The sequence below is a fragment of the Neofelis nebulosa genome, chromosome 4 (genome assembly GCF_028018385.1).
Source record: "Neofelis nebulosa isolate mNeoNeb1 chromosome 4, mNeoNeb1.pri, whole genome shotgun sequence".
Classification (NCBI taxonomy): Eukaryota; Metazoa; Chordata; class Mammalia; order Carnivora; family Felidae; genus Neofelis; species Neofelis nebulosa.
The window spans coordinates 24,935,131-24,957,329 of record NC_080785.1 but is presented as its reverse complement, the minus strand read 5'-3'; the positions used below and the strand labels follow the sequence as shown (position 1 = coordinate 24,957,329).

The 22,199-nt window shown below is 45.5% G+C and overlaps 1 protein-coding gene and 1 long non-coding RNA gene across 2 annotated transcripts in view; one reads left to right on the top strand and one right to left on the bottom strand.

The window, feature by feature from the left end:
- The window catches only part of SND1 (staphylococcal nuclease and tudor domain containing 1), a 425,421-nt gene that overhangs the window by 315,729 nt on the left and 87,493 nt on the right, over window positions 1–22,199 (top strand). Inside the window, exon 16 of the mRNA XM_058724394.1 lies at window positions 11,760–11,869. Within this exon, the coding sequence (XP_058580377.1) occupies window positions 11,760–11,869 (110 nt within the window). The remainder of the gene's footprint in view (window positions 1–11,759; window positions 11,870–22,199) is intronic.
- LOC131509032 (uncharacterized) lies at window positions 474–7,480 on the bottom strand. Its single transcript, XR_009260268.1, has 2 exons — window positions 7,293–7,480; window positions 474–5,420 (listed from the first exon to the last, which is right to left on the bottom strand). It is a non-coding gene; the product is annotated as an uncharacterized LOC131509032 (long non-coding RNA).

Here is a 22,199-nt window from a genome sequence, read left to right as displayed (position 1 = left end):
GTTATACTAACCAAAAACAACAACAACAACAACAACAACAACAACAACAAAAACCATTCTTCACCCACAGCCTGGAATTTAAGATACTTTTCTGGGTAGAATGTATTTGTATGTCAGGATCAGCCTATGCTCTTAAAGAATCTTGATCTTTCAGAATTCCTTTTCCTTTTTGCTTCTTTTTATTTATTTTTACCTTACCTCAGTAAGGTAAAGGGCTCTTAGAGATTCTCTGCTCTCAAGAGTTTTATTCATTCTCATTGGTCTGGGGGTCTTAGTATTCCTGACACTAGCTGATTTCTTTTTCTCCAGTTCTGCTAGCTGAGTATACTAACCTCTAGACATTTGGATTTCACTTGCCTCAGGAGGAGAAGCTCAGAACAATTTTCTGTGAGTGAAGGCTCAAGAAGGGCAATAGTTTGGAAGCACACTCCACACATTCTCAGAAGCATTTTGTTCAAATAACACAACACAACTTGGTTTAGAAATTCACTCTAAATTTATTCAAGTAAGTAGCTTTTACATTTGGCTGCCAGGTGTGTGTCAGGATACCTTCTGGAAGCTTGTACTTGCAAGATCCACGTGGGTATTTCCTGTGGCTTTCTCCCCACCCTGTAGCTATTCTCTATCAGCCTGGACAGTACATTCAAATTCTCTTCTTTAGGTATTAACATGGAATTTAAGAGACCAAGATTAGAATTCTTCAGTGCCAAAAATGAAAGGGGGAAAAAATACATCTAAGTTTTATTTGATTCAGAGATAAAGATACATGTTTAAAATAAGTCAGAAAAAGCAAAAGTTGAGGTTCTCATAGAAACCAACTCCTCCTCGTTGCTCAGACATGGGGTTTATGCTCATTGGGTGCTGTCTCCATGGTGCCACGGTGTTACATAAAAGCTTGAGCCATGTTGATTTCTTGTCATCGGAAAGACCATCGTGGCCCTTGCTTTTGACCTCCAGTGCTTTTTCTTTGTAATGTCCATATGAGGCTGTTGTGTTGATATGGATACTGATGAGAAACTCAAGGGGACAGTTGGGGGTCGGCACAGTTCTTTCCTATGCCCGCTTGTTTCATTGCTTTCTGAGTTGATGGCAATATTATTGCAGCTACTGCTTATAGCAAACCCAAAACAAATATGTGTATTGGGAAGCAGACAGCCTGCCGTCTCCAACCTGCCCCCCCCAACCTGCCCCCCCCCCTTTCCAAACACCCCCAGAGACAGCCTGGCTAGATTGCTGACAGCCATGCTCTTGGGATGCCCCGGGGAGGGAAAGGCCTTGTTAAGCAGTGAGAGTTCTTCCTCCCTTTAAAAATCATTGTTTTCAGATCCTGCTCTGCAATGGGAAGAATTCTGAAAGGTTGTTCTGATGCTGGCCAAATTGTTATCTACTGCACGAGCTCCGTCTGAATTTTTTTTTTTTTTCCCTTTTGGAAATAGTTCTTTGGTGTCTAAACTTAATGATAAATAAAGCTTGGTGAAGCCAGTTCACCATGGACTGAGCACCAGAAATCCAATAGAAGGCCTCTAAGCCACCTGTTCCTTGTCTCCTCCTTGGAAGTGGGCAGTGGTTTAGCATTTAACACTCATTCGCCTTAAAATCCTAGAAATGATATTCGATTTCCTTATGAACTCACCAAGTATTCTGCATAGGACATTGTTATAACAGGTTTGTGGCATCTATTTCTGTTAGGTTTAACCTGTTTGGCATTCATTTAGCAAAACAGTTATTCAGTAGCTCCTCTATTCCAGATGCTGGGTATACACAGAGAACTGGCATTTACCATACCTCAAATAATCGTTGAGTGGGGATCCACCATTAACAGGCTAACAACAGCTAGAGATGAGACCTCAGAAGTCAGCCCTGTCCTTGTGGTATCATACCCATGACTTGTATCAGAGAAATTTAAGGCACGTTTAAAGCCAAGCACTGTACAATAGTCCCTCTTTATCCACAGAGGAATTGTTCCACAACCCCCAGTGGATGCTTGAAAAACGCTGGTCAAACCAAACTCTATATATACTATGTTTTTTTTCCTTTACATACATATCTATGATAAACTTTAGTATGTAAATTAGGCACAGGAGATTTACAACAGCAATAAAATAGAACAATTATAACAATATTCTATAATAAAAGTTATGTGCATATGGTCTCAGAATACCTTATTGTACTATACTCACGCTTGTGATGATGTGAGATGATAAAATGCCTACACGGTAAGATGAGTTAGGGTGAATGATGCAGGCACTGTGACGTAACGTTAGGCTACTGGTGACCTGACAGTACCGCAGAAGTGGGGTCACCTGCTTCTGGGCTGCATTGGACCACGGGTAACTGGAACCACAGAAAGTGGAACCAGGTGGTGGGGAGACTACTGTACCTCTTTTCTGCAGGTGCCTCTCCTTCACCCCCTTCCTTTCTTCAAAGCAAGTCGCAGTTCCCATCACCTTATGAAGGAAGACTGGGTCATATTGCTTCTCTTCCCAATTAACTTCAGTTTCTCGTCTTTCAACAAATGCATCACACATTACCAAATCAGAGCAGCCCAATAAAAGTCTACCTTAACAGTCGGAATTATGAACTAAAAACAGCTTCAGTCTCAGCTCTTAACCGGTTCTGAGTCCCTGACTACAATTACCTGAGGAGTTGGATCTCTTTAATTAGGATCCCTTCATTCTTCTTTTATCCCTTTATTCTGATCACTGAAAGAGCTTTAGCAGTGACATATTCCAAAATTGGCCCACAAGATGCTGCCTCCCCGGAGGTAATAACATAGCAGTTTAGAGAACAAGGGAGAGAAGAAAGAATTTGAGACAATACAAAATCCTTGTTTTATTTCTGACCCTTTCAATACAAATCGAGGCCTCCTATCATGTAGAACTAACTCTTAGGAACTGGTCTACGATTTGCCTTGCTTTGGGGCCATTTTAGGAAATGAAGGACCAGCTGGCCCTAATGGGATGGTTTGCAGTTCTCAGTTGTTAACTGATTCATGGACAGCATTTGCAGTTTGAGGTCTCCAAATTAATTCTGATTTAAACCTTATGAGAGAGAACTCAGATAAGCTTCTGGTGCATGAGATGTGTTACATTTCTGAGAACTAACAATGTGGTGTGCTAATTTGGTTTTATACGTATATGCAGGTGATAACCACGTTCCTTAAAATTAGGCAGATGGCCTGTCTGCCTCAGCATTTTGTGCCATTGGTGTGAGAGTTCTGGATTTTGTTCTTGATGCTTAGGGAAGAAACAGCTGTCTAAACTTTGTTAACACCAAAGAATATTTGGTTTGGTTTGGTTTGGTTTGGTTTTGAAATTGACTTGAACACAGTTAAGTGTTCCTTTTCTTAGGCTATATAAGGAGCCTTATTCTCTGTACATAGTGGGGTTTTTTAATTTGTGTTTTGGTTTTTGGTGGGGGCGGGGAAGGCTGGCAGGGCAAAGTATAGAAATGGAACTAATTGAATCCGGGGGTAAAAATCTCTACTGAGAGTCTGTGAATTATAAATTGGCTTGTAAATTGGCTAGCTGCAGCAGCAGGAACTCAGGCAAAGGTATTGGAGTGCAGTCAGTGTGACAGGAAGCTTATTTTGGTGTTCTTTCTGTGCCTTGCCTTGTCCTTGACGTTTACTCCAGGGGACTGTGTATTTAAAAAGGGAGACGTGTCTACAGTTCCATCTGGGGAACGTTTACAGCATTCTTACCTAGGGTCTTAAAGGTGAAGGATGAAGGTGTCCTGCTAGATGAGATAGTGTAGTCTTCTGTCCCTTTCCCACCTGTCTGTCACCCGGCTCTGTACTCAGCTCCACTTAAGCTGTCAGCCAGGCAGGTGGCACATACTAGCAGATAAAGCCAGTTTTTGTTCTGAAAGTCCCACCAGGACAACCATTTTATCAGGTTTGATCAACAAAAGAAAATGTGTTGGAATTTCAGGGAGGGGTGCCTGGGTGGCTCAGTCGGTTGAACATCCAACTTTGGCTTGGGTCATGATCTCAGAGTTCATGGGTTCGAGGCCCACATCATGCTCTATGCTGACAGCTCAGAGCCTGGAGCCTGCTTCAGATTCTGTGTCTCCCTTGCTCTCTGCCCCTCCCCTGCTTGCTCGCTCTCTCTCTCTCTCTCTCTCTCTCAAAAATAAACATTTAAAAACATTTTAATTTCAGGGAGCAGCATTTAAAGCAGAGATATTTAAATTTGAATATTATTCAAGAAATCATTCCCAAAATATAGAAAATACAATAACAGTTCCCTGGGCTGGGCTGCTTTCTCATAAGTAGAAGGATGGGCTTAGTAGCCACATTTCAGTTTCAGGGTCAAATAACAGCATTTCCATTTCAATTGGGAAACTTATTTATAACCCACTAGTCATCCCCACGCTTGGTTTTTCTGATATTTTGTCCAGATTTCTCTTTCTCCTAATAATTACACCCCCCGTCCTCAAACTAAGCATTTTCCCTCCTTTCTCGTGTTTACACCTTTCAAATATTTGCAGATTGTTATCCTGTCACCCTCTTAGTCACCACTTAGCTGAACTGTACAGATTTAGCACCTTTTATCTTCCCTTTAAAGGCAGGCCTCCCCGCCCCTGAGTCATTTTCCACTGCTCCCTTGAAATGTGCTCCAGTTTTCTGTATTTCCATGTGGCCACAGAGCTTCCTCCGGCTGAACGTGGGGTTATCAGTGGGGATGTTTCCCTCCTTTGTTGTATCGGAAACTGAACATCTTTGCGGTGCCCCGTCCTCAAGTCTTGCTGGCATTGCCGGTCCGCGCTGACCTCCTCCTCTGTTTCAGCTGCGTCCCAAGTGTGCCAATCCAAAGACCAGCAGGGTAGATGCGTGTAGCTGTGCTTGCCTTTTTTCCTCGAAGTGTTATGTAACCTTGGGAAAGTGGGATGTATGCAGTCAGGGATTCCTTCGGCCCTTCTCCTGGTATTTGTATAATGTCTACATTAACCCTGCCAGTTCATTAGCCATTTCCTTTTCTGTGTATTTAGGTTTTTTTTCAGGAGTGTTTTCACTAATATTCATTTAGTCAACATTTGCTGAGGATCTCCAGTGCCACTGTGTGCTATAGCTGGTGTATTGGATGCGGGAGAGAATAAAGTCTGAATGACAACAGTACCCAGTCTAAGAAGCGATTTAGTTTTAGTTTTATTCGGGTTGCCAATACCAGGTTCTCACGTAGGCTTGCTCATGGTTGCAGTAAAGGGAGAGCAGATTTCTGGGAATATCTGTGAAAATCTAACGGGATGTAAGCTAAGGCCCAGGATCCTGTCAGATCCTGGAATCTGGAAGGTGACCGTGGGTCTGAGGTTGCCCCAGGCACTCAACAGTAGCTCTCCAGTGGTAGTGCTCCAGTGTCCCCTTCTGCATAGATTGCCTCCTTCCTCTGGCTCCTGATGGGCCTGTGTTGTGCACACTACTGGATTCAAATTCCAGAAAGAGAATCTTATTGGCTCACCTATAGCTCCCGTTTCTATTTGGACAGAGCCTTTTGTCCTCTGCCAACCTGACTGTAGATTGGCCACCCCTGAATCGTGTACAGCAGCAACTCTTTTCTCCCCCCAGCCCCCTGTCAGTCCCCCACTCTCAGCTCTGACCTCCATCCCCAATTTGCAGTGAGGGGAGGGGACAGACGCCCGGAACAAGGGCTAGGAAACGTAGTTGCCTGATGCCTTAGCAAGGGACTTGACATGGTGAGCCCCGCGATCGGCTTGTCCAGCACATTCTACCAACAGTCTCCCAGACACACATGTGTCTGCCTAGCACAGTCCAGTTACCACATGTTGTTTCTTAACAGTATGTAGCCTGGTAGGTTTAATAGGAAATTCAGTCACCAGTAACATACCTTGCACGATGATAGACAAATACAATGTTTTCATGCTGGTAACTAAGCGTGATTGGCCCAAAGTCTGTCTTTTTCATCATTGAGCCCTCCGCTTCCAGCACAGTGCCTAGCCCGGCGCAGGCACTGATACGTATTTGTGAAATGGAAGGAGGGACCATCTGCTGAGTGAACTGTGGCATTTTTAAGTATCGTAAGTAGGCGGACGGGAAAGAGTATGTCTGCGTGCCTCTGGAGCCCTCCCTCAGTAACGTCCGGCGCAGCAGTGAGCACACTGGACGGGAAGTGAGTACCGTTGACTAATCCTTCCAATTGGTTTTTGTTTCCTCCAGAGTTTTGTTTCCTTTAGCTAATCCCTGGTCTCTTGTTTGCTGGACAAAGTGCCATTGGGAAGCTGTCACTTCTAGCCAAGGCAGATTGCCACACACTTCCCTTTAGCTCCCAATAAAGGTAAAAGCAAACACACTTTGAGCCCAGAGGCTTAATTGTCATAAAACTCACCTACAATGTTAAATATTCAGAGCGATACATGACTCTCACATAGCCATCAATAGAATCTCTCATATAGCCATTATCGTATCACTAACAAGAATTTGTACTTCTTGTTCCAAAGCTGACTGACCAAAGTGTTTGTGTTAATTGACCTAGTTAGTCAATGTCTCTGAATGTATAATTTCTTTTTAATAGAATGCTCTATAGCCCGGCATTTTACATTTGAAAGGGGGCATCCTGAACTCCAGAAGTCAAGTCTCGGGTGAGGAATCTCAGAAGGGCTCAGTCAAAATTGCAGGATTTCATCGCCAGGGGAGACCTCAGAGCTCCTTTATTTCATAGAGACCATGAAGCCCCAAAAGGTTTCATACTTCGTCACTGGCAGAGCAGAAACCAGAACCATGGTATGCTCATAGCTAGTGATGCATTTTATCTTCCTAAACCATACAAAATCAGGCACATCCTCTTTTTTATTTTAAATAGTCTTGGGCAACCATCATATCCCAGAAAGCTTAAAAAAGATATGAAAAATAATGGGTTTTTAGCTATAGGCAGATAGGTCTGTGGGGCTTAAGAGAGGTCAAGGAGCCATATGGATAAGAAGGGTGTGTGTCTTATCTGTCCTTCACGGACATCAGCCAAAAAGCCCCACAGGTTACAGTATCTTTCTTCACTCTGGCACACCCCATTGTCGGCAAAGAAAATGTTTTAAGAATGTTTGGGAATTTTTTCATATCTTTGTGTGTGTTTTTTTTTTAAACCAAATATTTTTGTTTTTTGAATGACTTGTGAGTGTCAGGAGTCAGTTTGGCAGTTAACCTGTACCTGCGGCATTTGAAGCACAGCAAAGTTTATATGTTCTTATCAGCAGGCAGGCAGCGCTGCACCAGTGCATTGTCAGAAAAAGCAGCTATTAGCAGTAATATGCACAATCCAGAATTACGGGCACTTTCTCACCTGGCTAGGGAGAGGTTCTGGAACTCCAGTGATATATCATTTCATACGTCCAGTCTTGGGAGATCTCCATTGCTGCGTGGCTCAGTGGCTGCAGCCCGGGGTTTGCCTTCCGAGAACCCGACTTTCCTTCCCTTGATCTGTTTTCTTTAATTCTTTTTCCTTCTTTTCTTTCTTTCCCTTTTCCTTCCTTTTTCTCTCTTCTTCTCCCCCCCTCCCTTCCTTCCCTCCCTCCCCACCGTATTGGTAACAGAGGAACACCAGGTACACCAGCCCCGTCATGCAATCTTTGTTTGAATAAAGGTGCAGCATGGACGGGGTTTACTTATTGGCCAGGCTCTTAGGAAAAGAGGGCCGGGCAGAGCGCTTCCTGCTGGCAGCGTGTCTTTACCTGGTATTCAGCAGCAACAGCTGTCTTTCTGGATTTAGAATATTAACACTTGTTTAGTTTCCTCTCTGTTGGTGGATAGCATATTTTTTGCCCTATTCCTTTTTCCCTTGGGACACAAAAGCAAGTCCAGAAACTGATAAATAAACATTCAGCATAGCCTTTGAACTCTTGCTGAGGGCCTTGACCCACTAGAGGCTTAATTCAATGTCATAACCATCATTTTTTCTCTTTAATGAAACAGAACAGAAAGACCATTGTTTTGTGGAAACTTTGTTATATAAAAGTGTATATACCCATATGTAAATGTATATATGGGCCCTAATAAAATTAAAAGCTAGAAAACACTCAGCTGCACAGTTCTTTACAAGCAGAAGTAGATTCTGCCTCTCCCTTCTCAGTCCCTGTTGTGACATCCTTCCTAGCCACCCCCTCCATCCCCCCAAGTCTAGCAATTCCCCTGCCCCTGAGTGTGGAGGCCGCTACTATGGCAGCCCCGGTGCCAATCACCCCTCTGCCTTACGTCCAGACACCAGCTGTGCCTGGACTTCCTGACCCTGCTCACCTGCTCAACAAGAAATGGAGGACACCAGGGGCACCTGGGTGGCTCAGTCGGTTGAGCGTCCGACTTCGGCTCGGGTCATGATCTCGCGGTTTGTGAGTTCGAGCCCCGCGTCGGGCTCTGTGCTGACAGCTCAGAGCCTGGAGCCTGCTTCGGATTCTGTGTCTCCCTCTCTCTACCCCTTCCCTGTTCATTCTCTGTCTCTCAAAAGTGAATAAACGTTAAAAAACATTAAAAAAAAAAAAAAGAAAGAAAGAAAGAGAGAGAAGAGAGAGAGAGAGAGAGAGAGAGAGAGAGAGAGAGAGAGAGAGAGAAAGAAAGAAAGAAAGAAAGAAAGAAAGAAAGAAAGAAAGAAAGAAAGAAAGAAATGGAGGACCCCAGGCCCCAGACTCCTGCCTAGTCTCCATGACAGGTTGTAATGCTCTCTAGTTACAGTGGTAGTGAACTCCAAAACTGGGCTTTGTCTCGATAGTTTAGCATCTGCCAATTCGGGGTTCATATAACCACTTAGTAGCTTTCAGGCCGTAGTGATTTCAGGCCTTAGGTCTATTCACAGATAGCAGGTACTCAGTAAAATATTCATTTAACACCTCTCTTTTCCTCTTAGCTCTCATACCTAGGTTCCCACGTCCATTGGATATGTTTTTAAGATACAATGTCTCCCTGTCAGTCCTGAGCTGAGATGTGACCGAGCTGAGACGGGTTTTGACTGAGAAGGGGTTACTTCAGAGGAGCCCAGTCAGAGAGAAGTGGGAGAACGCCCAGAAGAAAAGGAAATCAATGATAAAAGCAGAGATAATACTCTTGTTCTCAGGCAACTTTTCTGTTCCCTCCTTTCTTTTACCTACCTGCCCGATGGGAATTAATGTGCATTGATGTGTTTACTTTTTCCCCACTTAACAAGGTGTAGAGAGACCACCTACTTCTGCTTCTTCCTCTTGAAGAACTGGATGGAGCCAGGCTGCTGGCAGCTGGGGAAACAGATGAGAAAGGCCCTTCTTTGCCTCTGAATCTGCTTGGAGTGGCTGAGTTTTGGTCACCACAGGCCCAAGGGTCTCTCTCTCCTGAAAGACGTTTTGACTCCATTTCTGCTCGACTTGAAGGCTTGTTGAGCCATCTTGTTTTCTGGATTTAATCACTTGGTGGTCTCCCAGAAATCAGAGAGGACTACTGGGATCTCTAGATTTCTTGAGATTTCTGAATACCAAGGTCGTGACATCAGAGTAGAGTAGGTACATCTGCTCAAACAGTGAGACCAGGAAATCTTCTGTGCCTTTTTCGTGCAGTCTTTCCCCCAATTCCTGCCACCCAGTAAGTGTCCCAGTCTCCTCCCGGTTCCGGTCCCCAGTTCATAACCACCCCACCAACAGCACCCAGCACAGCCCCACCCAAATGGCTGCTAAGGGTCAGAAGCGTACTGGAAACGTATTTTAGCATTATTCCTGTTTTGCAGCAAAGCCTTATCTATGGGTCTGTGGCCAGAAAGTTCAATAGAATTGTTTATTTCTCTCTCTCTGACAATTCTGTTCTTGCTTAATTTGCAGATAGAAAATGAAAAGTGATTTTGCCTGTTGATGCTGTAGAAACCATGGGCTGACTTTCATTCAGTTTTACTCTAGCCCCATCTCTCCCTTCTGGGTTACGTCTCGGGCTCTTTGGCTCTGAGTTTATTGGTCTCTTTTACCAAAAATCAGTTCCACTTTTCCCACACAGCCTGGCACTGAAGTGCCCAGAACGAGGCAGCCCTAGAGATCTCACCCATGGGATGCTCGGGTAGGGCCTTCAGCTGTCCCATCCTTGCACAGCTGGGCGAGTGGCCTGGCCACCAGCCCAAGCCGTTGTCCTGCTGCAGTTGCTATCCTTCTCCTGCTCTCCCTCTCTGGTGTTTCCTTTGATGTGATGTATTCCTTTTGTGAGGCCTCAAGGCTTGGAGGGAAAGCTCTGTTCTTGAGCTTCTGAAAACCCGAGATATAAACTATTCCCTTTCCTCTGAGCTTCATGACCTTGAATCTGTACTGTGGCCAGAAACATGAGCCGCCACCTGGCTTTGTCCATAAGAGACGCATGTTCTGTCCCAGCAGTGGGGGCCCCTTTGCCCAAAGGCTTCCTGGCAAGTGTGTGCAGTTGCCTAGACACCTTGCTTCTTTGCCTCCTGTGCCAAATCTCTTGTACCGGCACCCAAGGCCATTTGGAAAATGCCTTGGGAGGTAACGCCTCCCAATTCTGCCTTATTGCAGCAGGAGAGACCAGCAGTGATTCAGAGACCTGGGCATAGATGCATCCTCCGCCATATTTTGATCACTTCCTTTTATTCTCTGTCTCTAGCCTACTTCAACGTTTTGTCTCACAATTACAGTTGCAGTACAGATTTTTTGGAAATACTGTGTAAGTAACTCAGATATCTAAATGTGACGTATCTCATGGTCTATCACTGATGACCACTGTCAGTGATCTAACACTGATGATCACTGTTGCAAAATGAATGACTGAATCAAAGAGAGAAAGAAAAGGCAATCTGAGTTGGTTAGTGAGCACCTGTGTTGTATAAAAGACCATCTTTGGATATAAAGAAGTGTGAAGAATGGGATCCTCAGGGATCTTATAGGCTAGGTATGGAGTGAAAGACAGCTGAGGTTATGAGCGTGGTGATTGCTATAAACAGTAATAATAATATTAATAATAATGGTAAAACCATAAGAGTTAAAATGTATTCTACTTCTCCATAGGCCAGGCATTGTGCCACTACATGTTTTTACATACATAATCTCTCCTAGTTCACACAACAACCATGGGAGGCAGATACATTATTCTACCAGTTTTACAAATAGAACAACTGAGGCTTTGAGTGGTTCAGCAGCTTGGCTAAGGTCACAAAGCAAATACGTGATAGAATTAGGATGTGAATCCAGGTCTGTCTGGTTCCAGACACCTAATACTTCATCAGTATTCTGTTTTTTCTGTTACTCATTCTGAATGAAAAACTGATGGTACTATTGTCCAGAATATAGCCAGAGGACAGCAGGGGAAGCTTATGAAGAGAAAAATGACACCGAGTTAACACTTGTGAAATTTGACGTGAAAGCCAGATAGTAAAGAGAAAACGTCTACGAGTCCACTGGAATGACTCTCAGAAGGCAGAGTGGCTGGGGATAGCAGTACGATTTAGGTGAGAGAGCCATTTAGATAAGCGATGGTGAAGCCGGTGAGACCTTGGGACTGTAAGGGGGTGCATCCCACATCCGGGTGTGCCTGTGCTCCCCACACGTCTTATTTGGAACTCCCCAGGTCTCTTGCTGATTCCCAGATGCTATGGCCGGGAGCTCACCTCCCCTGCCCCCTCTAATCACCGCTGCCCTGGTGATGGTTGGGTTTTCCCTCTACAGCATCTTATCTCTGATGTGATGGCATTCTGATCTAAGTCCTGCCCTGTTGAAAGTGTCAGGGCGGTGTCCCATCCTTGCTGGACACTAGGCCGACCGGGCCCCTTTTCATCACAGATTCTCCTTTTCTCCTGACACAGGCATCGAATGCCCCAGAGGAGCCCGAAACCTCCCAGGCTTGGTGCAAGAGGGAGAGCCTTTCAGTGAGGAAGCCACACTTTTCACCAAGGAGCTGGTGCTGCAGCGAGAGGTGGGACATCTTACGGTTGCTTCTTGTGTGAAGAGGGGTGAGAAAACGGGGCTCCCTTGGTCTCGTGCTTTCCTGCCACGTCAGAGATGAGTCTGACATTTTTCTGGTGCTCGGCCTTCCTCATCCACCATCCATTCTGTGTCTGCCCACATCCTGCTTCCTTGAGCCCTGCGTCATTGGCCAGCCACCCCCAGACAGCCCCCCGCCACCGGTGTCCTGGGATTGTGTGCTGAAACACCAAGCCGGCCTAGGCAGCATCCTGAGGCAGAGGGCTTACGGCTCTGTAGCCCTCCTCCTTGGCGAATCAGCCCGCGCTGCCTGCCTCCAGCTGGATTTAGAAGCTTGACTAACCCTGTCAGGGGCCAATTTTCTTTGAACATTTATTTGTATCTTTGAGTAATTGCATTTTATGTAGCGGGTTTTCTGACTTAATTTAATTGTATTTCTGTTTCTGCCCGTTGGCCTGGCTCTTGCAGGCGGGAGTTAGGCTTCTCATCTGCTGCGGTGTCCATCTACCTGCTAATTTTTATCAAGTCATAGTCAACTGATACATCTTCTTTCCAGGAGTATTGCAGTCATTCATCCTGCTAGGTGGGCACAAGAAAGGAACAGTGGGGGAGTGTGCTGGGCTCAGGCTGAGGATTTCAGATCTGCCTTTGTCCTCATTTCTTTTACAATCAAACCCATAGGGTCCCGTTAGCTTTCATGCAATATCATGATATGCAAGAGCTAAAAGATTATGGGGTCCTAGAGGTTAGCTCGCTCGTGGGGCTTTGTAGATCCTTGAGATCAGACGTGTGGGCTTGGGGATGTTTCTCATTTGGATTTGAATTGCCAGTGAGTATATTGGGTACTAGAGGCACAAGAGAGCAGGCTAGCCCAGGATGCTGTGTGGGACTGCCCAGACCTGTAGAAAACCACCTCTTTGACTTCTGGCTGAACGACACTATTTGTTTTTGGTTGCCACCTCTTGGGGATTTTTTTTAGCACTTACCTTTCCATTTTGTGAAAGAAAATGGGGTGGCAAAAGGAATCCTGAATTCTTAGCTCAACATAGATGGGTTCCATTTCCCAAAATGAACTGCAACAACCCGGGCATTGCATAGGCTGTGCTGGCCGTCTGTATAGTGGGGCGGGGGCAGGAGTGCCGGACCCCTTCATGCCTCCTCGGTCTCACACTGACCCCTGTTTATTTGTGCTGAGATGCATTCATGTTTGTGAAGAAGAAATCCTCATGCAGAGTGCCTTCCCCCTTCCCCTCTATTTTGTAACTGCCCAGTGTAGTTTGAATTCTTGTCGGTTAAAGATAAGCCCCTGCAGGAAAAGTATTTTAAAAATCCAAATAGTCCAGTTGTCTATCAGAAGCTGTTGCAATTTGGAGCACAGTAATTAGGTAGACGGGGCAAATATTTTGGAATTTCCTCTGGGTGGACCTTTGGGGAATGACCTACAGAGCAGCTCTGTGACGGGAAAAACAGGTCCACCCAAGGTCTGCGACTTAAAGTCATCACAGAAGTAGCCGAGACAGACATCCGGTGGTCGTGCTTTGGACGGAGTGAGGAAAGGCCCTCGTGGGGTTCTCTGAGACTTTTCGTTAGTAACGTCCTCGTCACTTCCTAGCTGCACCACATTTCTGTGTCGCCCTCCCCATTGGTCACCGTTGTCCTCCCCTGTTGTTTCACGGCTCCTGAAGTTTCTTTCCCTTTCTTTTTCAACTCTCATTTCCCCAGCCACTTTTCTTCTGATCCCATTTTCTGGCCCGCTGGTGCCATCCAAAGAGCACAAGGGGTCAGAGAGAATACTGGCCACTAAGTGGAGTGAGTGGGCTGAAAGCTCTTTTACTCTCTTAGTATCGTGACCTTACCTTTGTCTGTACATTGCTGGTATTTGATTGTTGAAAAAAGATAAATTTTCCCCCATCTTCTTTGATGCCCCTGACGTGTGAGTTTGCAGATCTTGGTCTAATCCAGATTTGATATGTGGCTTTCTTGGTTGTAGCACCCCAGTTTTGCAGAGCCCTAAGTCGGGAGTCTCTTGATAAAGAAACTTTCTGCGTTTTCTTAGCTGCTTATATGATTGCCCGGCCTGACTGTTTTGAAAGGTCTTTCCAGAGGGAAGAGGAGTATGGCTTAAACTCAGGACAACTTGAAGTTTTAACTAAAGGAACCGGTTTTAACCTGTTCCCTTGGGCATTTCCCTTCATATCACACATGTAAACTGTTTTCTTGACAGTGTAGAAGTGAAGAGTGGTTTTTGTTTTGTTCTAACTTGCTTTTACCTGTATTTTTATTCCATACATTGTCCTGGGCACATGTCTCTTTGCCTCTTCCTTCCACCCCACTTGGATCTAGGAAAGCCTGATGGATTGGCATTCCTGGATGTGGAGATCCCTCCCGCCCTGAGGAGGAAGCACCGTGCCGCTGTACGGATGCCTGAGTGTGCGTTCACAGCCTGTCACCTCACGTAGCTCTTACCTTCAGGGCAGCCTCCACAGCACCCCATTCCACTCCAGGTGCTCTTCGGGAGCCAAGCCGCTGTTGTGATGGCCACAGTTGGACAGGCTTTTGGTACCTTGTGCCAATCCCCTTGGTAATCAAACTTGGTCAGGTAATCAGGTATTGGCGATGATGTGGTCGTCCTTGACCCTGCCCCATCCCTCCCCTTTATGTTTTTCTTTTTCTTATCTTAGTTTTGACCGGGATCTCTCTACCCTCTGCCTCGTTTTCCCAGTTACTATAAACTGGCAGAATCCAATAGGAAGGGAGAAACACACAGATTTCATGATTTCACAGCACATCCCAGGCCCCCACAACGGCATGTCCGTCGAGTTAGACTCACATGCATAAACCTGTAAACTGACTGGAGAAGGACGTGTAGTGGGGGAGAGACTATAACGGGCACGCCCCTAGGTCAGCCCACCTGCCAGGGAGCAGACAGAAAGCTGAGGTGCAGGTGCCTGACTCCCTGCTTACGAAATACATTGTCTTGGCTTTGGGTGGCCAGAGCACAAATTGCTACGTGCCTCTCCGTTTGGGGGGAAGAGAGAGTTGTAGTCTTTCTGTCCCATAGCCTCATGTGGAGCTTGCCAGAGTCTCACACAAGTCTCTTCTCTACATTTCAGATGGCCCCCATTATCTGGACACCCGATAGCCGTCCTTTCCTTTAGTGTGTTTTACGGTGACATCAGTTAGCACAGAGCTACTGACATTCCTGGCCACCACTCAGCTCCATCTTCCTGTCTTTCCGGTCACCTTTCATTGTATTTCTTCTTTTTTTTCCCATTTTTCTACGTGCTCCTTCTCCTTAGCCATCGGTTCCCATTGTCTTTTGTTCCTTCCCCTGAGCTAGGAGTCTGGGAGGACTGTTCCAGGTCAGTGGTCTGGGTGTTCTGACATTCTTGCTCCCGGGCAAGAAGAAGAGCAGTTTAGACACCAGCTTGTTACTGGACTTTTTGTGGCCAAAGCAGCCAAGGAACTCTGAAAGCACGTCACACTTAGAGGAAATCCAGGTAGCTCAACAGTTCTTCCTCAGCCTGACTCAGTTAGTATATAGCAGGGGTGGGCAAAGTCGGCCCACTGCCAGTTTTCATGAATAAAGTTCTACTGAAACATTGCCACACTGTGGCTCCTCTCATACTCTAACAGCAGAGTTGAGTAGTTACGACAGAGGCCATGTAGCTCACAAAATCTTAAATATTTACTTATCTGTCTTTTTAGCACAAGAAGTGTGCTGACCCTTGCTGTACAGAGTATGCTGAGTTGGTTGGTTTTTTACCTTGTTGTAGCCTGAAAATGACAATTTACTCTCAACATCCCCTGCCTTTGAGGCTGGGCTACTTCTGGGCCACCCAACGTGAGGTCATCGTGTCCCTTGCTGTAGTGACTGTGATCTATATGAGGGCTGTGTCCCACTGCATGGCATGAGCTGGTGATACTCTTTGTGCCCCCCCCCCCCCCCCCCCGCCCATACAGCTGCCTCTTTCAGGCAATTCCCTGCCACCCTGCCGAGGACAGGAAGATCTGGTGAATTGTGCCCATCGCTAGCATCTTCCCAGAAGTAGTGGTGAGACAGAGCGTTAGGGAATGGGTAGATAACTGGCTTCAATTTCCTGTTTCTGCACTCCAGGTATCATGTGGTTCTGGGAAAGTGGTTCTTTCCTGCCTTGGTATTCCTGTCTAAAACACTGATCTCACAATCCAGAGCCTTCGTCTTCCCTTTGAGACCCTTCCTGTGAATAAATAGTCATCTGGGATCTCTTCACACCTCGCCAGAAGGCCAGCTAGCCAGCATTCACTCACTGACCAGCCGCTGCCTGTACAGTAACGTGGTCGCTGTCAGGAAAACCTGCGCTCTTAGAGAAGGGGCTCTGAGGTATTAAAAGAGATCAGTGCCACAATTTAACCCTCTTCACAGTTCCAGGCTATAAGAGGTACATTTCCCTGGGGCAGGATGTGGGATGTATAGAGGTTTGGTGATCATTTCCAAGACCTTTCTCAGTGACCCCTTTGTCCTCCTGAGATCTCAGAAATTACCCTTTGCTGCTGCCTGGAAAATGTCCTCATGCTGGACAGCCTGAGCCGAAAACTGGCTGATTCCCTGACCTATTTCCCTTCTTCCTGCTGGCATCGAAAGGGAGGATGCCCCCCTGGGGAGCTCCTGCTGCAGCTTGCAGTGGCCAGGGCGTAGTCCTAGATCCCCTCTCTCCCACTACCCCCCCTGCTTTTTTGTAAACAAAGATGCACAAAAGCCTCACAAGCAACTGGTGCTGTCCGAAGAACATGTATTTACATTTCAGAGGAATGTGGACTTGGCAGTGAATATTGGTGCGTATTTATGGAGAGATGTGCGTCTGGGAGAGAAAACTTAGAATAAAAGGAAAATTATTTCTTGTTTTTTTGTTTTTAGTGCCAAATGTGCTGCATCTTGTCTGAGAAAGATAATAATTGGTCTAAGCAGTTTCCCGTTGATTGAAACTGTTTCTGCACATTTCCCTCACAGTGCTGTGGTATATGCTCACACCCTTCCTGTTCCCGTCTGTCAGTGCGGGTCCCTTCCTGGCCAGGAGAGACACGGGAGGGGGAACAGTAGCAAAGTTAGATCTCTGGATCAAAGCACTAAGGATAGTTCAAGCCACGGGGAAACCCAGAAGGGCAAAGGACACCTGGTGCGGGTAAGGCCAATGAAACACTGCTCACAGACTCTCCCTGGGTCCCGTAACTCTCACTGAGCCACGACTAGTCACCTGCTGGGAAGGTGAGCCAGCTGTCTACCAACGTTTCACTTACTTGCAAAGGACACCCTATTCTAGATGATGTCTGCCACTGCCCAGGGAAGAAGGAATGCAGTAAGGTCACCTTTCTAAACTGCTCTCTTCCCTGTGACGTGTTAAAGGCTGTTGGAAGCTAAGGCTTTACTTTTCCCTCCCCACACACTCTTAATGGTTCATCACCCACCAGTGTTCTTTCAGTTTGTTTTCCGTTTAAGGCTATTTTCTCTGAAGAGGGCTCAGGTAACGACCTCCTATCTTAATAATGATCAGGTTTTCCATTTATATAGTATTTTCTAGCGTAAAAGTGCTTACACATGCAATGTTTCATTTTAATCTCAAAGCAAACCTACATGAGAAATATTATCTCAGTTTCCCAGTTCAGGAAACTGACATGCACAGTGATCTGCCTCTGTTCACAGAGCTTGTTGTAGAGCAGATACCAACACCCAAATGTCTGCATTCCAAATCGGGTGCTTTTTCTTCCCCAGATTTTGCCCATTTTTCTATTAGCAGTCATTCTAATAGAATGGTCATTCTTTTAGCAGTATTATATCATTTCTCAACCCTCTAATATCTGGAGCTAATTAATTTATGAAGGACTTCCCTAAAGGTCCAGCAGTTAAACTAAGAGTTCATCTTCAGTAAAGAACCACTGAGTCTGATTCTGGATGCTCACAAGACTCCAGAGGGATCTGAGGGATTTGCTGTGGCCACACCTTCCCAAAATATTTATTCTCTTCTTGTCACAGTTTTTACAGCTTGTGGTTGCCTGATCCTGCTTCATCTGTTGTTTGACTTCTGCGGGCCTTCCTTTTTTAAATAATGATTCCTCTCTGGTGTATCTTGTTCCATTTCTGCTGGATCATATATAATCCATATTCCTATTTCTAATCTCTCTTAAGACACAGATCTAAGTAAGTCCCTCACTTATAAATCTATGCTTCCCCACTGCTCTGGGCTAAAGTCTCATTTCCTTAGTTGACATATAGCCTTGATTACCTCCCCAGCTCCATGTCTCACCACTACTCATTTCACTGACCTTCCTGTACTCACAGTTCCCGGTACACACCTTCCCGTTTCATCTCTCAGATTCTTTAGATAGACCCAAGCTCCCCACCCTGTAGATGAACCATCCTCCTTCTTTGATTTCTTGTTCGTACCTACCTGTCCTTCAAGATAAACCTTCTCTGGGAAGCTTTGCCTTGGTCTCCCAGACTGGCTGAGATGCCCTTCCTTTGGTCCCCACAGCATCCTGTGCACACATCTGTCCTTCACTGACCGATGTTGTTGAAAGGATCTGCCTTGAGAAGGACAGGATCCATGCTTTTGTCTTTGTGGTCTTTGTACTTTGCCTGGCGTACAAGAGATACTTAATAGATTCGTTAAGTCAACTATTATATATGTTGTCCTTTATAGTTCTTTGGGAAAGCTCTTTAAGGTCACCATTTGTGGGTCAGGGAGGAAGCCTTGAGTATTAGGGCTGGACACAAAGCTGCTAATTCAGGAGCTTCTCATTGAAAAAGTGCATTGCCAAGCCTGACTCTGCTTACGAGGGGACCCTGACATTCCTTGGTCTCCCTGGCAGTCCCACCAGGATACTTAAAGGTAATGAGATAATGATGTGTGAGTGTTTTGAAAAACGTCCAGTGTTCAAATTGAAGTCATTAGTGCCCCTGTATCATTCTCCCAGGAGGCTACTCGTCTCTTCCCCTCCCTGTATATTCCCCATCCTTTGCTTTTGTGGATCAAACTATTAAGTGAGATGATGGGTTTATTTTGAAGTTCCAGTCAACAAATTCCTGTTCAGTGATATGCTGTAAGCACCATGTGAATACCAGGCTGTTACCTGCCCACTTACAGCCTCTTCATTTCTGGGCTCGTGGCCCTTGCCAGGTATTTCTAAAAGCCCTAGAAGGAAAGCCCTCGATTCCCATTCCAGCCCCTAAATGAAAATGGCATCACAATGAGAAGAGATGAGGGAAAAATGAAGAGTGGGGGATCCTGTCACATTGCCCTGTTTTTCCCTTCCCTGGCTGCTAGGTCTCCCCTGTCAGCTTTTCTACCCGTCGGGTAGCCGGTCACCAGTAGCCTTCCGAAGCTAGCTCAGCAGCATGTGCTGATAGGTGCCAGCAGTGTGCTGGCTCCGGTGGGATTCCTCTCTGCAGAGCTGCTGGCTCAGCTGGGCTGTTGTCTGTTTCCCTATTCTTCTGCTTAGAACTTTCATAGCCAGTCAAGCATAGAATTGCATCCATTCTTCTGAAATAGCTGCTGGGCCTAATTTGTCATTGGCTTGGCCAAGATCCTATTACCTGTAATTATGTCATACAGGCTGACTGGCAAAGTTTGCAGGCCTCACTGCCCTCCCGAGACCAGTGTTCACATCCCAGCCTGGCTGTTGGGAGTGGGGAGAGAACAAAATGGAGTCAGATTTAGGGCCACAAGAGATTTGGCCTCCTTGGGACATGTAGGAACATCTCAAGGATGGAATTCCATCTCAGGGAAGAAAATCCTTTTCAGTGGAGGGATTCTTCCTTTCCCCGGGGAATTGGTCCTTACTAACTACTATACTCTTCCTTAAGAGATTTTGAGGTTTCCTCTGCCGGTTCAATTTGTTCTTACCAGTAAAAGGAAATAGGAAGTATAGCCCTTAGACCTGACAGACTCTGTTTCCCCCAGAAGCAAGTGCCTTGTCATTGCCAAGTCACCTTTACTTTACGTCTAACCCCCGTCACTCTGAGAGTAAAGATTTTGTAAAAGGCTCAAACATGACTTCCTCTTACATCTTTCCACTAGAATGGTCCCCAGTACTTACTTTGAACTTCATCTAAATTGAACCTGGAAGTGAGTATAGTGGGCACTGATTGCCACTGGAGAGTATATTTATTGGTTCGCTACAAGATTATCATTACAAACACAAGGTCATGAAAATCCTTCAAACCGAGCTTCGCTAAGCTCCTGCCACCTATGGTATTCAATACTATCTGCCTATCTGACATAAAATTCTTTATGAGCCATCCCTGTGGATGACAGCTATTGCCAGGCACATCCTGGTCTACCTTCTGTATAGCTATGTAGAGCCTGTGACCCAGAACAAATGGAAAAATTCTGTCAGGAGGGAAGAGATTTCTGGACTCCTCATAGGTGGATTATGCTAGGAGAGCTGGGTGCCATTTATTTTAATTTGGATGTATCATATGCCCCTAGTAATAACTCCTGGTTTGTCTTACCTCTTCAATCATCCTGAATTTTCACTGCTTCTTGAGCTTTGGCAAGGGTTCTCTTTAAAAAAGAAAAAAAAAAGAAGCTAATATTCTTAGTATAATAACAAAGGCTGAAGAAAAACAGCTCCAAATTTTTGTTTTTCAGATGAAATCCCTTATTTATGAAGTCTGTCCATTTCCTTCTGGGAGCCTAATTTGGAAAATAATTCTGTCTTCTGACTAGCAGATCATATTTACTTTCCACACTAAAGATGACCTCATGCAGACCTGCTCACTCTCTGTTTCCAGAAGAACTTCACATGGGACCCCAACACATTGGCCAGCACCCACGTGGACTTGAATGTGAGCTTTCATGCTGGCATGTTTGGGGATCTTCAGACATCATGTCTCCCTTTTCAATCCTAACCGTTCTCAGACACACCCACTGCCTGAACGTTACTATGTTCTCCTTGGAATTATATAATGCAACTGATAATCTTTTTAGAACACAGCCCTTACTATACAATAGCTGGGCTGTCAAAGCTGCGAGCAAGGAGTAAGCAGATTGTACATTTCATTTGCTCTCCAGGTAATAGTAACTCTCTGGTGCCTCACGTGTGACTCCTCCAAGGACACAGTGGTGACTGTTCTAGTGGATGAGCCAACCTTAACCCTGCCCTCTTCTTATCGATAGCATGCCCACCTCTTGTGTCTGTTGCCAAGGACTAGACGAGATCTTCTGTGTTCCAAATCTGGCTTTATTGATGAACTTCCCTCTTGCCACTCCACCTGTGACAGTTTCTGGTCAGCTGAACTTAAATGGATTTTGAAAATGAAAGTGACCAATGGTCTGTTAGGAAATGCTGTGGTGCATGAAATAAGATTATGAACAAGCTTGAGAATTAACAGCAGATACCCTAACCTGGTCTAAACAACATGTGTCACTTACTCAGGAAAGATAAGTTCATTCTTAGACCCATATGCAGAACATTTAAGGACATCTTTCCTTTTCCGGTCACTTAAAAACTCTTGTCAGTAACATGTGTGGAATCAGACCTGCGTTCTTGTTCCAACCTCACCATTTACTGAATGACCTTGGACATGATCCTTAGCTTCTCTAAATCCAGGGCAATCTCAGTGCATAATAGAATTCAACAGAATGGTGCCCCTTGGGTTGTACAACAGTCCTGCTAACCCAGCTGCCTCACCTACAACAAAGGTACCTTCTCTGTAGGGTGATTGTAGAAATAATGTATACATGTGAAATTCCCAACACTGGTGCCCTGGTGAATAGTAAATACTTGGTTAACAACAGCTTGTCATCATTTTTATCATGAATGAAAATTCTTCTCTTGGAGTTTAGCTAAAATCTAGGATTAGAACTTCAGCGTGTGTGGATAAACCACGATATGAAGAGTAGGGAGGTAGGCAGGTCACAGGCATGTGTGTTGGGAACAGCATTCATATTAGAATCAGCAAAGAACAAAGGTTAGTCCTCTCCAGTGCTCTTTACACTCCAGTCCCATGTATTTAAGCTAGTAGTGGCACGTAAGCATGCTCCCCCCGTCTAGCACCCATGGCAGATGTTTCTGGTCACAGGGCTGCTCTGGCTCAGGGCTCAGAATCTGCTCAAAACAGGGGTCCTAGGAGCTACTACCAGTTGAGTGGATTTGGTACTCGCACCGATACCTATTGGCCATTCTTGTTCCAAGCTCTCAAAAATTGTCTGAATACCATCGGGGGTTGGGGGGGGGGGGGGGAGGGTGGGGCTGGTTGGCTCAGTCAGTTAAGTGTCCAGCTCTTGATTTCAGCTCAGGTCGTGATCTTGCCATTCATGCGGCAGCATGGGGCCTACTTGGGA